Source organism: Caretta caretta, chromosome 2 (assembly GCF_965140235.1).
Source record: "Caretta caretta isolate rCarCar2 chromosome 2, rCarCar1.hap1, whole genome shotgun sequence".
NCBI lineage: Eukaryota > Metazoa > Chordata > Testudines > Cheloniidae > Caretta > Caretta caretta.
Genome location: NC_134207.1, coordinates 146352143 through 146370851, shown reverse-complemented (window position 1 = coordinate 146370851; position 18709 = coordinate 146352143). Strand labels below are relative to the sequence as shown.

Here is an 18709-nt window from a genome sequence, read left to right as displayed (position 1 = left end):
GCTCTGGATCTGGTTAGCACTCCACTATACTCTTGTCCCTGTTCCTTCTGTGTCTCATTTCCTGGTGAAACCATAGTCACGCAGGTCTAGTCTCTCCACGGGCATATATGCTATCAGACAAACCTTTCTTATAAGCTGAATATCATCCTTCATCACCAAAAACATCAAATCATCCTCTAAAAGAGGAGCATGTGTACTAAAAACCATGGATCCCTTCATATAAAACAGCATGAAGCTCAGCCACCTTATTTTGTGCAGCTCTCCTACAGATCTCTACATCTTGGTCATGACACCAATGTTCCTCAGCCTTACCTTTTATATGACAAGGCTTTTTCCTTCTATTTCTCAGAATAGTTTTGGATAAAAGGGCCAAGATATCTAAAATTCCAGAATATAATTCTAGTTTGCTCACACTCCTGAGCTACAATAGCAGTGATACTCACCTGTGCTTGCAAATGTTCTTCTAAATTCTTTATTAGTTTTGTAATATCCACCAGACTAGGAGAATGAGGTAGATGAGGCTTTCTTCAGTCAACTAACAGACGTTTCCAGATCCCAGGCCCTGGTTCTCATGGCGGACTTCAATCACCCTGACAGTACACCTTGACTTTAGCAAAGCTTTTGATATGGTCTCCCACAGTATTCTTGCCAGCAAGTTAAAGAAGTATGGATTGGCTGAATGGACTATAAGGCAGATAGAAAGGCGGCTAGATCGTTGGGCTCAACGGGTAGTGATTAATGGCTCAATGTCTAGTTGGCAGCTAGTATCAAGCGGATGCCCCAGGGGTCAGTCCTGGGGCTGGTTTTGTTCAACATCTTTATTAATTATCTGAATGTTGGGATGGATTGCACCCTCAGCAAGTTTGCGGATGACACTAAGCTGTGGGGAGAGGTAGATACTCTGGAGGGTAGGGATAGGGTCCAGAGTGACCTAGACAAATTGGAGGATTGGGCCAAAAGAAATCTAATGAGGTTCAACACGGAAAAGTGCAGAGTTCTGCAGTTAGGATGGAAGAATCCCATGCACTGCTACAGGCTGGGGACCGACTGGCTAAGCGGCAGTTCAGCAGAAAAGGACCTGGGGATTACAGTGCACGAGAATCTGGATATGAGTCCACAGTGTGCCCTTGTTGCCAAGATGGCTAATGGCATATTGGGCTGCATTAGTAGGAGCATTGCCAACAGGTCGAGGGAAGCGATTATTCCCCTCTATTCGGCACTGGTTGATCACCTGTTGAGCCTGATGATCTAACCAGTTTTCTATCCATCTTATAGTCCATTCATCCAATCCACACTTTAACTTGCTGGCAAGAATACTGTGGGAGACCGTATCAAGAGCTTTGCTAAAGTCAAAGTATACCACTTCCACCGCTTTCCCCATATCCACAGAGCCAGTTATCTCATCATAGAAGGCAATCAGGTTGGTCAGGCATAACTTGCCCTTGCTGAATCCCCGTTGACTGTTTCTAATCACTTTCTGCTCCTCCAAGTGCTTCAAAATGGATTGCTTGAGGACCTGCTCCATGATTTTTTTGGGAACTGAGGTGAGGTTGTAGTTCCCCGGATTCTCCTTCTTCCCTTTGTTAAAGATGGGCATTAAATTTGCCTTTTTCCAATTCGTCTGGGACCTCCACCGATCGCCATGAGTTTCAAAGATAATGGCCAATAGCTCTGCAATCACATCAGCCAACACCCTCAGCACCCTTGGGTGCATTGCATCCGGCCCCATCGACTTGTGCATGTCCAGTTTTTCTGAGTAGTTCTTAATCTGTTCTTTCACCACTGAGGGATGCTCACCTCCTCCCCATACTGTGCGGCCCAGTGCAACAGTCTAGGAGCTGACCTTGTCTGTGAAGACCGAGGCAAAAAAAGCATTGAGTACTTCAGCTTTTTGCACATCCTCTGTCACTAGGTTGCCTCCCCCATTCAGAAGGGTCCCACACTTTCCCTGACCTTCTTTTTGTTGCTAACATACCTGGAGAAGCCCTTCTTATTACCCTTCACATCCCTTGCTAGCTGCAACTCCAGTTGTGATTTGGCCTTCCTGATTACACCCATGCAGGCTCAAGCAGTATTTTTATACTCCTCCCTAGTTATCTGTCCAAGTTTCCATTTCTTGTAAGCTTCCTTTTTGTGTTTAAGCTCACCAAAGATTTCTCTGTTAAGCCAAGCTGGTCGCCTGCCATATTTGCTATTCTTTCTGCACATCGGGATGTTTTGTTCCTGTGCCCTCAGTAAGGCTTCTTTAAAATATAGCCAGCTCTCCTGGACTCCTTTCCCTCTCACATTAGCCTCCCAGGGAATCCTGCCCATCCGTTCCCTGACGGAGTCAAAGTCTGATTTTCTGAAACCCAGGGTCCGTATTCTGCTGCTCTCCTTTCTTCCTTTTGTCAGGATCCTGAACTCGACCATCTCATGGTCACTATGCCTAGATTGCCCCCCATGATTACTAGATTACTTCCCCTATCAATTCTTCCCTGTTTTTGCGAGCAGCAGGTCAAGAGGAGCACAGCCCGTAGTTGGTTCCTCCAGCACTTGCACCAGGAAGCTGTCCCCAGCACGCTCCAAAAACTTCCTGGATTGTCTGTGCACTGCTGTATTGCTCTCCCAGCAGATATCAGGGTGATTGAAGTCCCCCATGAGAACCAGGGCCTGTGATCTGGAAAGTTCTGTTAGTTGTCTGAAGGACAATCTTAGGCTTAATCTTAGGTTTAATATTAGGCTCTCAAATAACACCCCTTTCCTCTAAGCCATCTCATACATTTCAACAGGAAAATGTTTTTTGGAAGGATCTGAAATGTAAGTCAAAACTGGGTTTATAACAGGAAATAAATTACAACTTTAAATTTGGAGCTGCTACTGCAGTGTCATAATGTGTCTGTGCCTGTCTGTTTTAGGTATCAGTGGGTAGCCGTGTTAGTCTGTATCCGCAAAAACAACAAGGAGTCTGGTGACACCTTAACAGCTTTATTTGGGCATAAGCTTTCATGTCTGTTTTAGATGGACACATGCAAGTAAGTGCAAGGCCTAGCACAACTTTGCAGTGAGGGCACAGTTTCTTACCAGTGTGGAAAATTACTTGAATAGAAGGGTTATGGAAATTCTCCTCCACCCCCAACAGTTTGCTTTGCACTGCACATGTACTGAGGCATGGAACATGTATTGTTGGAGTCTACTGAGAAATGGTTTATTGAAATGACAAAGGATTGTGGATTTAACAACATCTTGCCCATCAAACCAAACCTTTCTAATCTCTGGGAATTTTTTACAACCTTCTGAATAGCTGTAAATTTTATCTCCTTAATAGGAGAAGGAATGTACAGCAAATCAAACTAAATCAGACATTATAACTATATCTTAAAAATATTTGGTGTCTTTTAACATAGTTTGAATTTTTATCTTATAACTTTAGCAACATGCATTAAATTTGAACACAGTGGTATCAATATTGATGGTGTGTGTGTTATTTTAATCTTCATTTCAAATGTTTTGGATGAAACATAAAATCAGTTCGAGTTCCTTCCTTTCTTTATCAGAAAGCACAATGTTAACCTATACTGCTTAGACAAATTGCAAACCTAGACACTGAGTTTAACATTCCTTTTATGTCAGAAAGCACCAAGGGATCAGGACCTTGATTTTGTTTAATCTAAATGATTTAAAATAGAGATTAAAATAAAATACACGTTGATATTTTTATCTTCTCAAGTGTTCAAATACTATGTCGGCTCAGACAAGTAGGATTACTTAATGTAACCAACAGTTGGGCACAGGAAGAATTCTAAACGCTTGAGTGGGAAAGGGGAAGTGTATGTTTCTGAGAGAGGTCAATATTTCCTGGACATTAGGGTATTTTCTCTAGTATCCGCTAAAACATAGGGATAACAGCTGGATTTTAGGTGATCCAGAGACTTCAGAGCTGTGTTCTACTCAGTTCTGTAAAAAATATATTGGAAAGACTAGTTTCAGTATGAAGAGTTTGTCATTCAGTCCCTTACATTCTAGGGATTTCATAGCTAAGGCTACGAGTTTGTCACAGAGGTTACAGAAGTCACGGTTTCCGTGACTTTCCGGGACCTCTGTGACTTCTGCAGCAGCCGGTGTGGCTAACTTGTGGGCCACCTGTGGATCTCAGACCACAGCCTCCCTTCCACACACCTCCAGCAACAGCAGGAGTTTGGGTTGAGGTGCAGGAGTGGGTGAGGGCTCTGGGTGGTGCTTACCTTGGGAGGCTGCCTGGAAGTGGCGACATGTCCCTCCCTCAGCTCCTAGTTCTGCCTGCTGCCTCCACTTGCAAGCACTGCCAGTGGGAGCTGTGGAGCCGGCGCTTGGGGTGGGAGCACCGCATGGAGCTGGGAGCTGAGGGAGGGACATTTCGCCATTTCTGGGAGCCACGAGGGGTCAGGTAGGGAGCCTGCTAGCTCTGCTAAGCCCCCACCCCCAGCACCAATGGGGATCCTGCCTGCCCCTCCCAGCAGCGGTAGAGTTCCTGGGCAGCTCCCCTGGAGCCCCCGCAGTGTCCCCAGGCCACCCCCCCGAGCATCCATGGTGCCCCCTAGGCTACCCCCCAGAAGTCCCCGTGACACCCCCAGGCCACCCCCCGTCCCCTCCAAGATTTAGTCAGGGTATATAGTACAAGTCATGGACAGGATACGGGCCATGAATTTTTGTTTACTGCCTGTGACCTGTCCATGACTTTTACTAAGAATACCTGTGACTAGAATGTAGCCTTATTCATAGCCCTTCAAAATGATTGTCAGCATAAACCCACACATTTCATAAGGCCATAGTTTTCCTATTACTATAATATGGCAGCATTTCCAGGGCACAGCTGTACATAAGTCTTGTGTGATTGTTTAGAGTGTGTCTGCTAAACAAAAGAGATAAAATTTTCAAAAGCCCTTCAGTCATTGAATCTAAGTTTTTTGAGTCATGGTCCCTATTGCATTCCACTGAGGGTTATGCACATGTACCAGGCACCTTGAATGGGAACTTTTCAAAATAGTAGTGTCCATTGGTCCATGCATGCACTCCTGCATGGCCTTGTGGTTTTGCCGAAGATGATAAAGGACCAGGTAGACAGTTCATTCTCACTGGTGCATGGTTGGAGTCGGAGCTTCTGCTTTTTCTCTCTGACTGTACTGCACCTCCTCCAGTGGGATCCGAAGAACATTAGCTATTCTCTTGAGCGCCTCCGGAAATTGACAGTAGTCATTTGGAGGAAAGGAGGGTGACAACAACAAGTGGAATCTCTCTGGATCCATTGATACTGTTGGAACTGCGTTGACTGGCACAACATCCAGCCCTGGTTCCAAACATCTACTCAACTAATGATCGGGTGGTGAGACAGGATTCCTCCCCGGTTGAGCGAGACGGTTCTGAAGATGAATATTGGGGCCACGAGCTCCAATATGACTAAGCTGGTTGATCCTACTTTTGCTCTGGCGATGCCCATGGATCTGGGTACCAGTGGCTGCTGAGCTAGGCAAGGAAGGGTACTGCCACAGTGCCATCAGAACCCTCTGATCATCATGCCTTTGGAATGGCAGCTGAGAATGGCAGACCATGCATAGTCTTTGAATCCTCAGACTCAGAGGAATTGGAGTCCTGTACAAATGGGGGTGCCAAAAGGACTGACGGAACGGGTGTGCTGTAGCAACACGACCAGAGAGCGGCAGATCCAATGTAGGAGAGGGGCCCCTCTTAGCAGGTAAATAGACTGGAAAACCTGGAGACCTTATCCAATTCAGAGCAAACAGTTCATGAGGCCCAGGAGCACATCCGATTTTCCTTGGCATTAACGGCACCTGATCCACAGATGGAACCAGGGCTGGTAAGGAACCTTGCCTCAGTACTGACAATTCATGCTGTGCTGGCAGAGCTGATGCAGGAGGAGTGCATGGTTTGGGAACCAGGACTGGTGGATCTGGTGAACCATGCAATTTCTTCTTCCTCTTGTGGGTCTTGGAATGCACCCCTCCTCCATGGCCAGAACTCGTGGAGGGTGCAGTGTCTTTCTTGGATATGGAGGAAGACTTACTGTCATACTTATGTGCATCCTTCCATGTTTCATGGCTAGGCCCCAACATGGGGTCGATAGCATTGGTACCAGAGGATCCAGACTGGGACTGCTCAGGCCAATGTACAGGGGGGTTTCCTTGGCCAGGATCTGACTGCAGCCCCACGGTGACCTCCATGAGGTGCTTCTTAAGGAGTAGGGCCTGGGCTTCCCGATATGGGCAGGAAAGGAGAGGCAGATAATGCACCTGACATGATGTGGGCTTCCCCTAAGCAGTACAGACAGCGTTGGCACTTTTCGCTGAGAGAAAACAAGCAAGGGCAGGAAGCGCAGACCTTGAATCCTGGGATCTTTGGCATAATGCAGTACCCAGACATGGGTGCTGGGGCGGGGGAGGAGGTTGGTTGTGGGGAAACTGCTGAAGCAGCACTCAAAACTATTTAATCCTAGAAAAATTGCTATGATCACTAAAACCACTACAAAATCAGTAAAATCTGAACTATGTACAAGAATAAAAACAATTTTTCTGGAAAGTTTGTAAAGTACATCATTAAGGATGAGAGAAAAAGCAGAAGTGCCAACTTTGACCATGCGGCGGTGAGAAGAAACTGAAAACGTGGTCGATCCTCCCCAACCTTTACCACTTCAGGCAAAACCACAAGGCAATGCAAGGATGGATCTGTGGACTGATGGACATGACAATTTTGAAAGCTCCAACTCCAGGTGCATGGCGTATGTGTGTGGTCTTCAGTGGAATACAGACAGGGACCACACATCATGAAGAACCTCCAGTTAAAGGTAAGTAGCTTTCTCTGCCATAGAAAGTCAGCTGGGATGTGGGCTTCTAAGTCATTTAGGTACTCTTGAAAATTTTACCCAAGGTTCTTAAGATGTGTTAAGGAGACCACATTAGTCTTTAAAAGGGTCTGTTAAAGACACAAGACCCATAGTACAGACTGATAGTTTTGAGTGACTTTCAGAAACACCTAAGTGATTTAAGAGTACAGGTTCCATTGTCTTTCACTGGGACTTGTCATCTGAAGTTGCTTAGGCAGTTTTGAAAATCCCAACCTTTGTTCTTTTTTTTTTTCTTTTTTTTCATTTGGCACAGTTTGGCTCTTGGTTTATTCCTAGGATTATCACATGATGATCTTCCTACTTCCCATCCTTTTATTGTACCACTTTGTTAAAATCCTCATGACTTGGAACAATGCAGAACATTTTTTTCTTATCTATAAATATATCATCTGTGATCTTTCAATATATCAGATTTTTCTGAAGGAACAAGAAGAAAAGGTTGAAAATCAGTTATATGAATTTTAAACTACTTTTGATGGTAGACCAGCAGGAATTATAGATCCCGGTCTGTTTGCTTGTTACTCCAATTTCAGAGTAGTTGAGCACAGTTCTATAGTGCTCCATTAAAGGAAGCTTACAAAATATTTACAGCAGAAATTCACATAATCTGTATTGGATATCTGTATTTAAATATCTTCTGTTCTTGTGCTGGTTTAAAAAAAGAAATATTGAAACTGCTGTCAGGCAGTACTTCGGAGACCAGCAGTCTAAAGTTTTCTTTCCTGCTACCAGAAAGCTTTGTTGTCAGTTCAGTTATTAAAACCCTAATTTATTGGAGCACAATAATGCCAGGGTAATTTCTCACTACATGCCATTTTTGACTAAGAGATGTGTTATGGCTCTCAGCACTAAAACAAATGGGTTAAGAACGAATAATCCTTCCTTTTTGGAGGATGTGTAATGCTGAGGATTTTTTTAATGAGATTTATAAGCTTCCTAAGGACAATATTTTGTTTGCCTCAGAGGACAACAGAGCAGCAGTGCTCTTTGTCTTAAATTGTTCAAGTGCTGGTATATCAAAAAGCAGGTAAAAATGGTCCAGACAAAAATGCTGTTTCACTTCATCACTAAATTTGCAAGCATTCTAAGGCCAGAAGGGACCATTGTGATCATCTAGATCACCTACGATATGACACAGGCTATTGGACTTCACTGAATTAATTCCTGCTTCAAGTCCAATAGCTGTGGTTGAGATAGAGTATCTCTTTTAGAAAAACATCCAATCTCGTTTAAAGATTACCAGTGATGGAGAATCCACCACAAACCTTGGTAAGCTGTTCCAGTGGTTAATTATCTTCCCCTCACTCCCATTAAATTTTAAGACTTATTTCTAGTCTAAATTTGTCAAGCTTCAACTTCCAGCCATTAGAACTTGTTATACCTTTGTCAGCTAGATTAAAGAGCTCTCTTTATCAAATTTCTGTTTCCCATGTAGGTATTTACAGACTGTGATCAAGCCACCCATTAATATTTTCTTTGATAAATACACAGTGAGAGACTCAAGGAGGAAAATCTATAAAGCATGTTTTACAATCTTTCAGTTCTTCATGTTCCAATTCTTTAATTCCAGTCCTTCAGTTTTCATGTCTCTTCCATGAACCCTCTCCAATTTATCAGTATTCCTTACTGAACTTTGGAGAACTGGTCACAGTATTACAGTAAGGGTTTGACCAGTGCCATATAAAAAGGCAATATAAACCCTCTTCCCCTTACTGCAGATTCCCCTGTTCATGTATCCAAGGATCATTAGCCTCTTTAGCCATAGCATCACACTGGGAGCTCATGTTCAGCTGATTATCCACCATGACCTGCAACTAATCTTGTAAGTATGGCCTACATTTTACCTTACATTTGGCCATATTGAAACACACATTGTTTGTTTGTGCCCAGCTTACCAAGTGATCCAGATCATCCTCTTCATTATTCTCGGCTCCCTCAATCTTTGTATCACCTTTAGACTTTATCACTGATGATTTTATGTTCTCTTCCAGGTCATGGATTTAAAAATGTTAAAAAGAGTAGGGTCAAGAATCAATATCTATGGGACCCCACTTGACAAACCATCCACTCAGTGATGATTCCCTGTTTCACAATTACATTTTGAGACCTGTCATTTAGACAGTTTTTAATCCTTTTAGTGTGTGCCATTGTTTTTGTATCAGTCTAGATTTCTTAATCAAAATCCATGTGGTATCAAGTCAAATGCCTTCCGAAAGCCTAAGTATATTACATCCACACTATTAAATTTATCAACTAAACTTGTAATCTCATTAAAAAGTGATATCAAGTTAGTTTGACAGTATCTATTTCCCATAAACCCATGTTCATTTGCATTAATTACATTACTCTCCTTTAGTTCATTATTATTCAAGTCCCATATCAACTACCCCATTATCTTGCCAAGGATCAAGTCAGACTGACAGATCTATAATTACCTGGATCATCCAATTTACTTTTAAAAAAAGTTGGCACAGTAGTCAGTGCTCCAAGACTTACTGATAATCAGTATTAATGGTCCCGTGAGCTCCTCAGCTAGATCTTTTAAAATTCTTGGATGGAAATTAACTGGATCTGCTGATTTAAAAATATCTAACTTTAGTAGCTTCTGTTTAACATTCTCCAGAGATACTAGTGGAATGGAAATGTTGTCACCATATGATGAGACTAAATAATCTGTTTTTCCCCAAATACAGAACAGAAATATTTATTGAACACCTTTGCCTTTTCTGCATTACTATTGATATTTTATCATTTCCATTTAATAATGGACCAGTACTATTGTCAGAATTCTTTTTGTTCCTAATCCATTTATAAAACTCCTCCTTACTATCCGTACTGTGCTGGCCATAGATTTCTCCTTATGTCTGTTGGCTTCCCTTATCAATTTTCTACAGTTCCTAACTTATGATTTATATTCATTACTATCAAATTCCCCTTTCTTCCATTTGTTATATATTATAGTTTTATTATTATTATTTATTATTTATATCTGCTTTTACTTCTCCTCTAAATCAGGTTGGCATTTTAACCAGCATGGCTGTTACCTGCGCAATCTAGAGCACCCTGCCTTTACCCTACTGAGGGCTCAAGATGTGACCGAGTTAATTTAGGCACCCCCACCCTTTCCATTCCGAGGGCTCAGGGGATAAGGCGCCTACCCTTACCAGTCAGGGGCTCAGGGAGAAACCTGGTCAATTTGAGTACCTGCCCTTACCTCTTCCCTTGGGGCTCAGGGCTCTCTGGATCCGCAGGACCTTTTCCCAGTGAAAGAGTCTTACACAACTGTGCTCTAAACATCTGTTTGTTAGCAACACACACAGAATACATATCACAAGCAAAGCTATTATGCTTACCGCTCTTAATATACAAGCACATTTCACCCAATAGCCAGTCAGAATCTACTTCTCTGGGGGTTCTGGTCCACTTACATGTCATGGTCGTGCAAGGGGATAGGGTATGCCACAGCTTGTTGGTTCCCAAGGAGTGTTGTTTTTCATTTACTGTATATACCTCCTTTAACTCTATACTAAATTTATCACATTGTCCGACACCCCTACATAACAAAATTTAACCAATCACACGTGTCCTCCTCCCTGCCCTTCTGTGTGTCCTTCTCCCTGACCAAGTCTCTTATATTTTATCTCTCATGCCAAAATTGTAATTTATTTATGACTTTCCCTGTTTGTGCAGATGGTCAGCATGAATCCACTAGTCAGAACTTATCTTATCTATTACCATTTGTTCTTGAGTCTCTCTGTATTCTCCCTAAAACTTCCCAGTGCCTATGTCTCTCTACTTTACAACCCTTGTTAGGGGACATTCCTGGGGAGAGGGTACTTTATTAGCAGCAGAGAATACTTTTTCTCAGTTTTAGTGGGGAAATCCCTGAGTTTCACCCAAGGCTGGTCAAGGAAAGTTTAGTATGGGAGTGGGTTAGGTCCCAGGCCTGCACAGTCTTCTGTTTTAAGGGGTATTGACTGGACTATTGTGATAAATGAAGGTGTGTGTGTGTGGGGGGGGGGAGTAGCTCCCTGACACCCAGCCGCCAGTTAGCTAAAAAATCTCTTATAGTAGCTGTTCTCTACTTGCTTTACCTGTAAAGGGTTAAAAAGTCTGACTGCATGCATAGGTAAAAGGAAGTGAGTGGGCACCTGGCCAAAAGACCTAATGGGAAGGCTAGAACTTTTAAAAATTGAAACGAGACTCCCCTTTTGTCTGTCCATGTTGTTCTCCCAGAGAGGAAACACAGACTAGCAATGCCGTAAGAAGCTTTGAGCCAGGTATGAAAAATCATAGAATCATAGAAGATATGGGTTGGAAGAGATCTCAGGAGGTCATCTAGTCTAACCCCCTGCTCAAAGCAGGACCAACACCAACTAAATCATTCCAGCCAGGGCTTTGTCAAGCTGGGCCTTAAAAACCTCTAAGGATGGAGTGTGGGTGGGAGAAGTATGGAACAGGTTTTTTTGGGGGGTGGAAGGTGGCATTGTTAGGGAGGTGGGGAGCCTCCCCCCATGCAGACTCTTGCTGACCCCAAGTCTCTCCCATTCAGTCAGGCACATCTGCCGCTGTTCCCACACCTCCCCATCCCCATGTGTCCCTGCAGCCTCCTCCCCAATCCTCATGTGTCCCTGCAGCTCCCTTCCCCCATCCCCATGTGGCCTTGCACCCCCACTCCCATTCAGCCCCTGGCTCAATGCTGTCATCCCACTAGCTCCTGAGCCTGTGCCCCAGTCTGTTCCCTGCACTAGCCATTCTGACCCCCAGTCTGTGACCCCCCCCCCAGCAGCCCCATGTGCCCTACTCTGTTCTAACCTGGCTCCGCGAGCAGGGTGCTGTGATGAATTTCTACTCCTGGGGGAATTCTGTGCCATTGCACATACACAGAATATTTTTTCCCCACAGAAAATACATTCTGCCCATGAAGTACTGCAGTTCCACCTTTTGCCCACCAGAGGCAGCTGTGGTGCCAGAACAGGCAGCTATGTTCATGCTGCTGGCTGTCCTAGTATCACAGCGGCCTCTGGTGGGTGAAAGGTGGAAATGCAGCACTTCTTCGGCAGAATGTATTTTCTATGGAAAAAAATTCTGCAGGACACATGCATTCTGCACATGCACAATGGTGCAGAATTCCCCCAGGAGTAACTCTTCAAAATTACAGTACTGATTGAATTTTCTGAGAGTTTACTAGTAAAGAAATTAATATTGATTGAAAAGTGTACTCTTTTACATCTGACATTTTGTTGTTGTTGGCTGTTGTCGTTTTTGTCGAGGGGAGGAGTCCCAAAAAGATGAGCTCGGGTGTTGTCTTTCTAGACAAAAGTTGTCAGAATAAATCTTGAGCAGATCTGATTACACTGATTAAGGTATGTTTAAAAATATTTTTAGCATTAATATCACTTTTAAAAATTATTCTTCATAAGTGAAAATTCCTCTTTCAGCAGAGACTAAAGAATAATGTTCTCTTCAGAGAATTCATGAAGGACTGCCCTCTTTCAAAATAGTAGTCATCTAAATGAGACCGAGGTCACAATTTGCACTCTGCTAAGATGCCCTTGTCAAAATATGAGATAGAGATCATCACCTGCCATAATCAAAGATGGCCACTGCCTCCATTCTCCTGATCCTCAGTGTTTGATTATGAAGAATAACAGCAGAAAATTACCATTAACTGCAGCTAGAGTCTATACTTGAATGACCAAGCCTAAAAGTTAAATTTTAAAAAGCTATTTAAGGTTGTTATTGTATATCTTCAAATAATTAGAAATCTCACATGGTAGCATTCTCCTTTAGCTTTCTTGTTTACTGTTCATGTGTGAACATTTTAATAATTAAATTTTTTTTTAATTATTATAAAGAATCTCCCCCAGGAAATTCTTTAATTATAAAGAATCTCCCCCAGGAAATTCCCAAAGTTACATTAAAATATTTGAGGATACACTTAAGTAATTTAGGGTAAAATGCATTACAGGGATGTTGTAACAATCAATATAAAAGATTTTTTTTTGCCTTAAATACTGATATATAGTTTCAATCTTAACTACATTATAATATAATATATGTTATATTCAGTGCTGGGATGATGCCTCTTTTACAAGTTAACTTAACATTAGGAATGGTAATTAAGCACACATGACATTAAAAAACAAGCATGTTTATTTTTTTCCATTTAAAACTTTTAAATTTGCTCTGACAAATCATTCTATATGTACCACAATATCCAGTTAACAGGCAACTCATAAATAATCTTCACATATCACAATGTTTTTCAAATGTTGAAGGCTGAGAACTTTCAACTCACTTCATTTGTAACTGAAAACCCAATGGAAACATTAATTTTTAATTGAAAAAATCTGTTGACAAACAATTTTAACCTGCTATTTTAACACAGACTATAATGCCTTTTCTGCAACAGAAAAAATATCTATGGACAAAGCAGTTAAACTTAATTTTAGAAAATTTTAGCTGCTGTAGTAATTCTCTTAAGCCTATTGCTGTCTTCCAAAGGAAATTACAAGTGTGCACTAATCCTTTAGAACCACTTTTATCATTTATGAGACATGCAACACCCAAAGTAGTAAAATATTTATGCCTTTTAGTCAATAAAAATTGAAAGTATGACTAAAACGTGATGATTTCACTTGAGCCCATAGTGTTGCACTGTCTCACATATTGAAGTAAAAACAGACTTTTATTATAAACAATGAAAATAGAAACAATTGCAGTAGAAGTAATTACATATTAAAACAAAAATCACAATAACCCTAAAATAAGTATAGTGTATCTGGAAGACTTGTTACTGAAAAGTCCCTGAAAACATGAAGCGATTAATTTACATGGCAAGAGACTTTAATTAGGTCCCCTGTCCAATGCTTGGTAGAAAATGATTAAAATGCAGGATAAAAATAAAGGAAAAATGATTCATATGCCTTGGAAAATATTTTATTGAGTTAGTAGCTATCCAGAGAGAATTACATGAGAATGAAAGATATTATACTTTGTGATCTGATAGCCATAAGTCTTGCTTCAGAATAGATCTACATTTTTACATATAGAAATAATTTATAGAACATTCACACATATTTATTGTGTCATGCCCCATCTTGAGTATTATCGTCAGGCAAGGGAGTTTGAAACAAACAAAACAATTGATGTTTAATAACTCTTTACTGCAGCTCCAATTGTCCCTAAAGCATATGCTTTCCTTTCTAACAGACACTGAAAAGCTATATGTTCCTCAGCTTCATCCAACTTGTGCTCTTATGAAAAACCTTAATGATGACTTCAGCAATGTTAATGTAGAATAACTCTCAAACTGAATGGAGAAGAGAGTATGATGGTATCGATAGGTTTTGCATAAAAGTGCAAGTGGAGACTTTTCTCTTTTCCCTCTTATTTCTATACTATTAAGGTTTGGGTGGCTAGGCTCAGTATCGATTCAACCTTAACTGTCACTAAATAACCTTAAGTGTCACTGAACAGTGGTTTTGTGTGTGTGTGTATTAATTTATATATTAGCTAGGGATGCCAATTAATTGCAGCTAACTCACGTGATTAATTCAAAAAAATTAATTGCACTTAGAACAATAGAATACCAGGCATTCGCATAGCACTATTGTAGGTGGCATTGCAAAATATTTACATGCCAGACGTGCTAAAGATTCATATGTCCCTTCATGCTTCAACCACCATTCCAGAGGGCATGCGTCCATGCTGATGATGCTTGTTAAAAAAATAACGCGTCAATTAAATAATCTGTCAATTAAATTAAAATCTCCTTCGGGGGAGAATTGCATGAGGTGGTGGAATCTCCTTCCTTAGAAGTCTTTAAGGTCAGGCTTGACAAAGCCCTGCCTGGGATGATTTAGTTGGGGATTGGTCCTGCTTTGAGCAGGGGGTTGGATTAGATGACCTCCTGAGGTCCCTTCCAACCCTGATATTCTATGATTCTATGTCTCCTGCTCTGTTTTATGGATTCTGCATATATTTTATGTTATAGCAGTCTCGGATGATGACCCAGCACATGTTCGTTTTAAGAACACTTTCACTGCAGATTTGACAAAACACAAAAAAGGTACCCATGTGAGATTTCTAAAAATAGCTACAGGACTCAACCCAAGGTTTAAGAATCTGAAGTAGCTTCCAAAATCTAACAGGGATGAGGTGTGAAGCATGCTTTTAGAAGTCTTAAAAGAGCAACACACTGATGCGGAAACTACAGAGCCCAAACCACCAAAAAAGAAAATGAAACTTCTGCTGGTGGCATCGGACTCAGATAATGAAAATGAACATGCGTCAGTCAGCACTGATTTGGATCGTTATCAAGCATAACCCATCATCAGCATGGATGCATGTCCTCTGGAATGATGGGACATATGAATCTTTAGTGCATCTGGCATGTAAATATCTTGCAACGCCAGCTACAATAGTGCCATGCAAATGCCTGTTCTCACTTTCAGGTGATGTAAACAAGAAGCAGGCAGCATTGTCTCCTGTTTGTCTGCGTGAATGGTTGACCAAGAAGTAGGACTGAGTGGACTTGTGGGCTCTAAAGTTTTACATTGTTTTACTTTTGAATGCAGTTTTTTACATAATTCTACATTTGTAAGTTCAATTTTCATGATAAAGAAATTGCACTACAGTACTTGTATGAGGTGAATTGAAAAATACATTTTTTTGTTTTTTTTACAGTCCAAATATTTGTAATAAAAATAAATATAAAGTAAGCACTGTACACTTTGTATTCTATGTTGTAATTTTAATTAATATATTTGAAAATGTAGTAAACATCCAAAATATTTAAAATAAATAGTATTCTATTGTTGTTTAACAGCACGATTAATTGCAATTAATCGTGATTAATTTTTTTAATTGCTTGACAGCCCTAAAATTAACAACATTTTTGTGCACATTTCTTACCTGGCTTCAAAGGCTAGCTATGTTAATGAGTGAACTGGTCTAGCTATCCTTGATATGAGTTAGGTCAACACAGAGCCTTCATAAGGGGAAAAATTGGGCTAATGAGTCTGTTTCTAAGTTTCAACCGCTTTTCTGAGGTAGGCATTGCTGCTGCCTTTGTTTCTAACCATTTCTTATTATCCACCAGGAGATGGGATTCCGAAGGAAAATAGTCCATTTATTAACAGTGCCGAGATGGACCAAGGAAATAGCTATGAAGGGAAAAATATGGCTCTCTTTGAGGTAACTTTCAGAATTTTAAAATAACTTATTTTGAGGAGTAAATTACAGAGCAATTTCAGGTTATTTTTAGAGAGTGAGGAAAAGTAAAAACAAGTGCAGCTCTCTGTATACTAGAAATCTGTTGTACAAGACATGTTAACATAATTTGTTTCTTTTAATTGTTTAGTTTCCATGAGGTTGTGTTAATGTTTTTAAAAGTCTGATCAAGAATCACTTTTTAAATTAATTTTGATTAGAAACTTTCTTAACTTATCCACTTCATAATTTATTTTATAAGCAAATTATTGTGACATCCCCCTCTGGCGTTGTCTGGACCGGTGATCTGCTAGGCCACTCCAATCCTTGACTCTGGGAGCCAGCCTTACCCTGCTCTGCTGTGAGAATCTCCATTCCTGGCCTGTTCACGCACAGTCTCTGGCATATAAGCTGCTCCTTGGATTGTGCAACCGAATGACACTAGCCAATACTTCCGGTCCCAGACACAACCCTAGGAACCTCCGTCTTGCATTGTCCAGTTATGCCCACTGGATGCTGCAAGTTTATGAGTTTGACAATTTAACAAAGAAATTGATTTGTACCAGGCTTGTTATCCCAAGGGGAGTCTCTGTCACACTTCAGACCAAATGCACTGCTTCAGGTAGAATAACCAAATACATTTATTAACTATAAAGATAGATTTTAAGTGATTATAAGTCAAAAAATAACAAGTCAGATTTGGTCAAATGAAATAAAAGCAAAACACATTCTAAGCTGATCTTAACACTTTCAGTGCCCTTACAAACTTAGATGCTTCTTACCACAGGCTGGCTGGTTGCTCTTCAGTCAGGCTCTCCCCTTTGATCAGCGCTTCAGTCGCTTGGTGTGGTGTTTGTAGATGTAGGTGGAAGAGAGAGGAAGTGCATGGCAAATGTCTCTCCCTTCTATCATGTCCTTTCTTCCCTCTTGGCTTTGCCCCTCTCCCCTTCAGAGTCAGGTGAGCATTACCTCATTGCAGTCCCAAACTGACCAAAGGAAGGGGGGGTGACTCACTCAGAGTCTAACAGATCCTTTTGATGTTGCCTAGGCCAGCATCCTTTGTTCCTGTGAGGCTGGGCTGGGTTTTCCCCATACATGCCCTGATGAGGTGTGAACTACCTCTCTGTTCTTGGAGAGTTTTTGTTGGGCTTGGTTTAAGCCATGAGGATAAATTTTCAGCTTTATGACCATATACATGAAATTATAGCTTATAACGTTACTGTAATAATTACTGTAACGTCACTAGAACAACCATGCTCAGTGCATCATGAACCTTCCGAAGACACCCAACATGACAAACTTTGCATTGGATACAACACAATCATTTTTTTCAAAAGGAACATGGGGGTGTAGCGTGTTCCTCCAAGGTACCCTTAGTTTACTGCAAGAGGGTTAGTCACTGACTAGCTTGAAGGCAGTTTATGTTATAGTTCTCTTGGGATCCAGCCATTAAGGCTATGAGGCAGCATGCCTCAGTTTCCCCAGTCACACACAGAAAACCAGGTTTTTTAAGGTTTCTCTGCTGTGATAAGCTTTAAACCTGTTTACAGGTATTAATTGAAAAGTAGTGTGATGGAGCAGGGAGTATTAACCTGGTAATGTTGCATGGGAGTTTTACTAGTTTACTGTCTTCTGCTGACACGGGGCGTGCCTCCATTTCCCTGGGGTAGTGCATCAATACTAGATGGTGATGGGAAATAAGGGTGTGACTTCACTGAGGGATGATACTTGACGACCAGCAAGTAAAGGATTGTGGCTGCGCTTCATAACCTGAGCCCAGGAAGGGGTTGGAGCCAGGTGATACTTTCTGCCTGGGAAACTGGACAAAGTGTGGAGGAGGGGCTGGGAGTGTGGCCGGGTGAAGCAGCAGGAAGGGGTTTCAGTTTGGAGCTGGCTGGGGAGATGCCGGGAGGCCCAGAACCTGGGTCTGTGCTCCCCGCTCCCCAAGAGGGACCTGACTGAGGGGTCCTGTTTTCTGTACCTAAAAGCTCTGTTTTAGACCCTGTTCCTGTCGTCTAATAAACCTTCTGTTTTACTGGCTGGCTGAGCGTCACGGTGAATTGCAGGAAGTGGGGGGTGCAGGGCCCTGACTCCCCCACACTCCTTGACAAGTAGCATTATCATAGATTTAACATCTGTGTCAAAATTCTTATCCCCAAAACTTAACATTAATGCCAAAATTTTTATCACAGATGTGCATTTACTAGTATCTTTATGATACCACGCCCTCTATTCAGATAGTGTAGTTTGAGGTTAGTTTGTTCGTTACCCATGGTGTTCTTTGACTCTCTCCCATGTAATCAGTCACTAGCTTTTCCTTCCTTCCATTGTTCCCCTCTGCGTCGGCTCTTAATTTAATCACGTTTCTGGAATTTTGGTGCCTCAGGGTCTGGCAAGATAGATGTTCAGGGGGATCCTACACATTGGTTGGCCCTTTGGGGATTGGTCTCCCAACCCCAGAACTGTATATATGCAGAAAATCCAGCTCCCCTTTTGGGGTTATCCTGTGTTCCCCCTTCCAGAACTGAGTCCTTCCCTGCCCCCTGGAGGGCTGTGATCTGTGCTCTACGGGCTAGGTGTGTTTACTCTTCGATCAGATGCACCTTTTCCCAGCAG

At 41.7% G+C, this 18709-nt stretch overlaps 1 protein-coding gene across 4 annotated transcripts in view; it reads left to right on the top strand.

Moving 5' to 3' along the window:
• The window catches only part of SLC12A7 (solute carrier family 12 member 7), a 339376-nt gene that overhangs the window by 136527 nt on the left and 184140 nt on the right, over positions 1–18709 (top strand). For 3 of the 4 annotated variants that reach the window (XM_048839506.2, XM_048839505.2, XM_075125474.1), the window contains exon 2: positions 15984–16078. In XM_048839506.2, coding sequence (XP_048695463.2) covers positions 15984–16078 — 95 coding nt within the window. Of the gene's footprint in view, positions 1–12154; positions 12244–15983; positions 16079–18709 lie in introns of those variants that run through there. The other variant, XM_075125475.1, reaches the window with a different exon arrangement.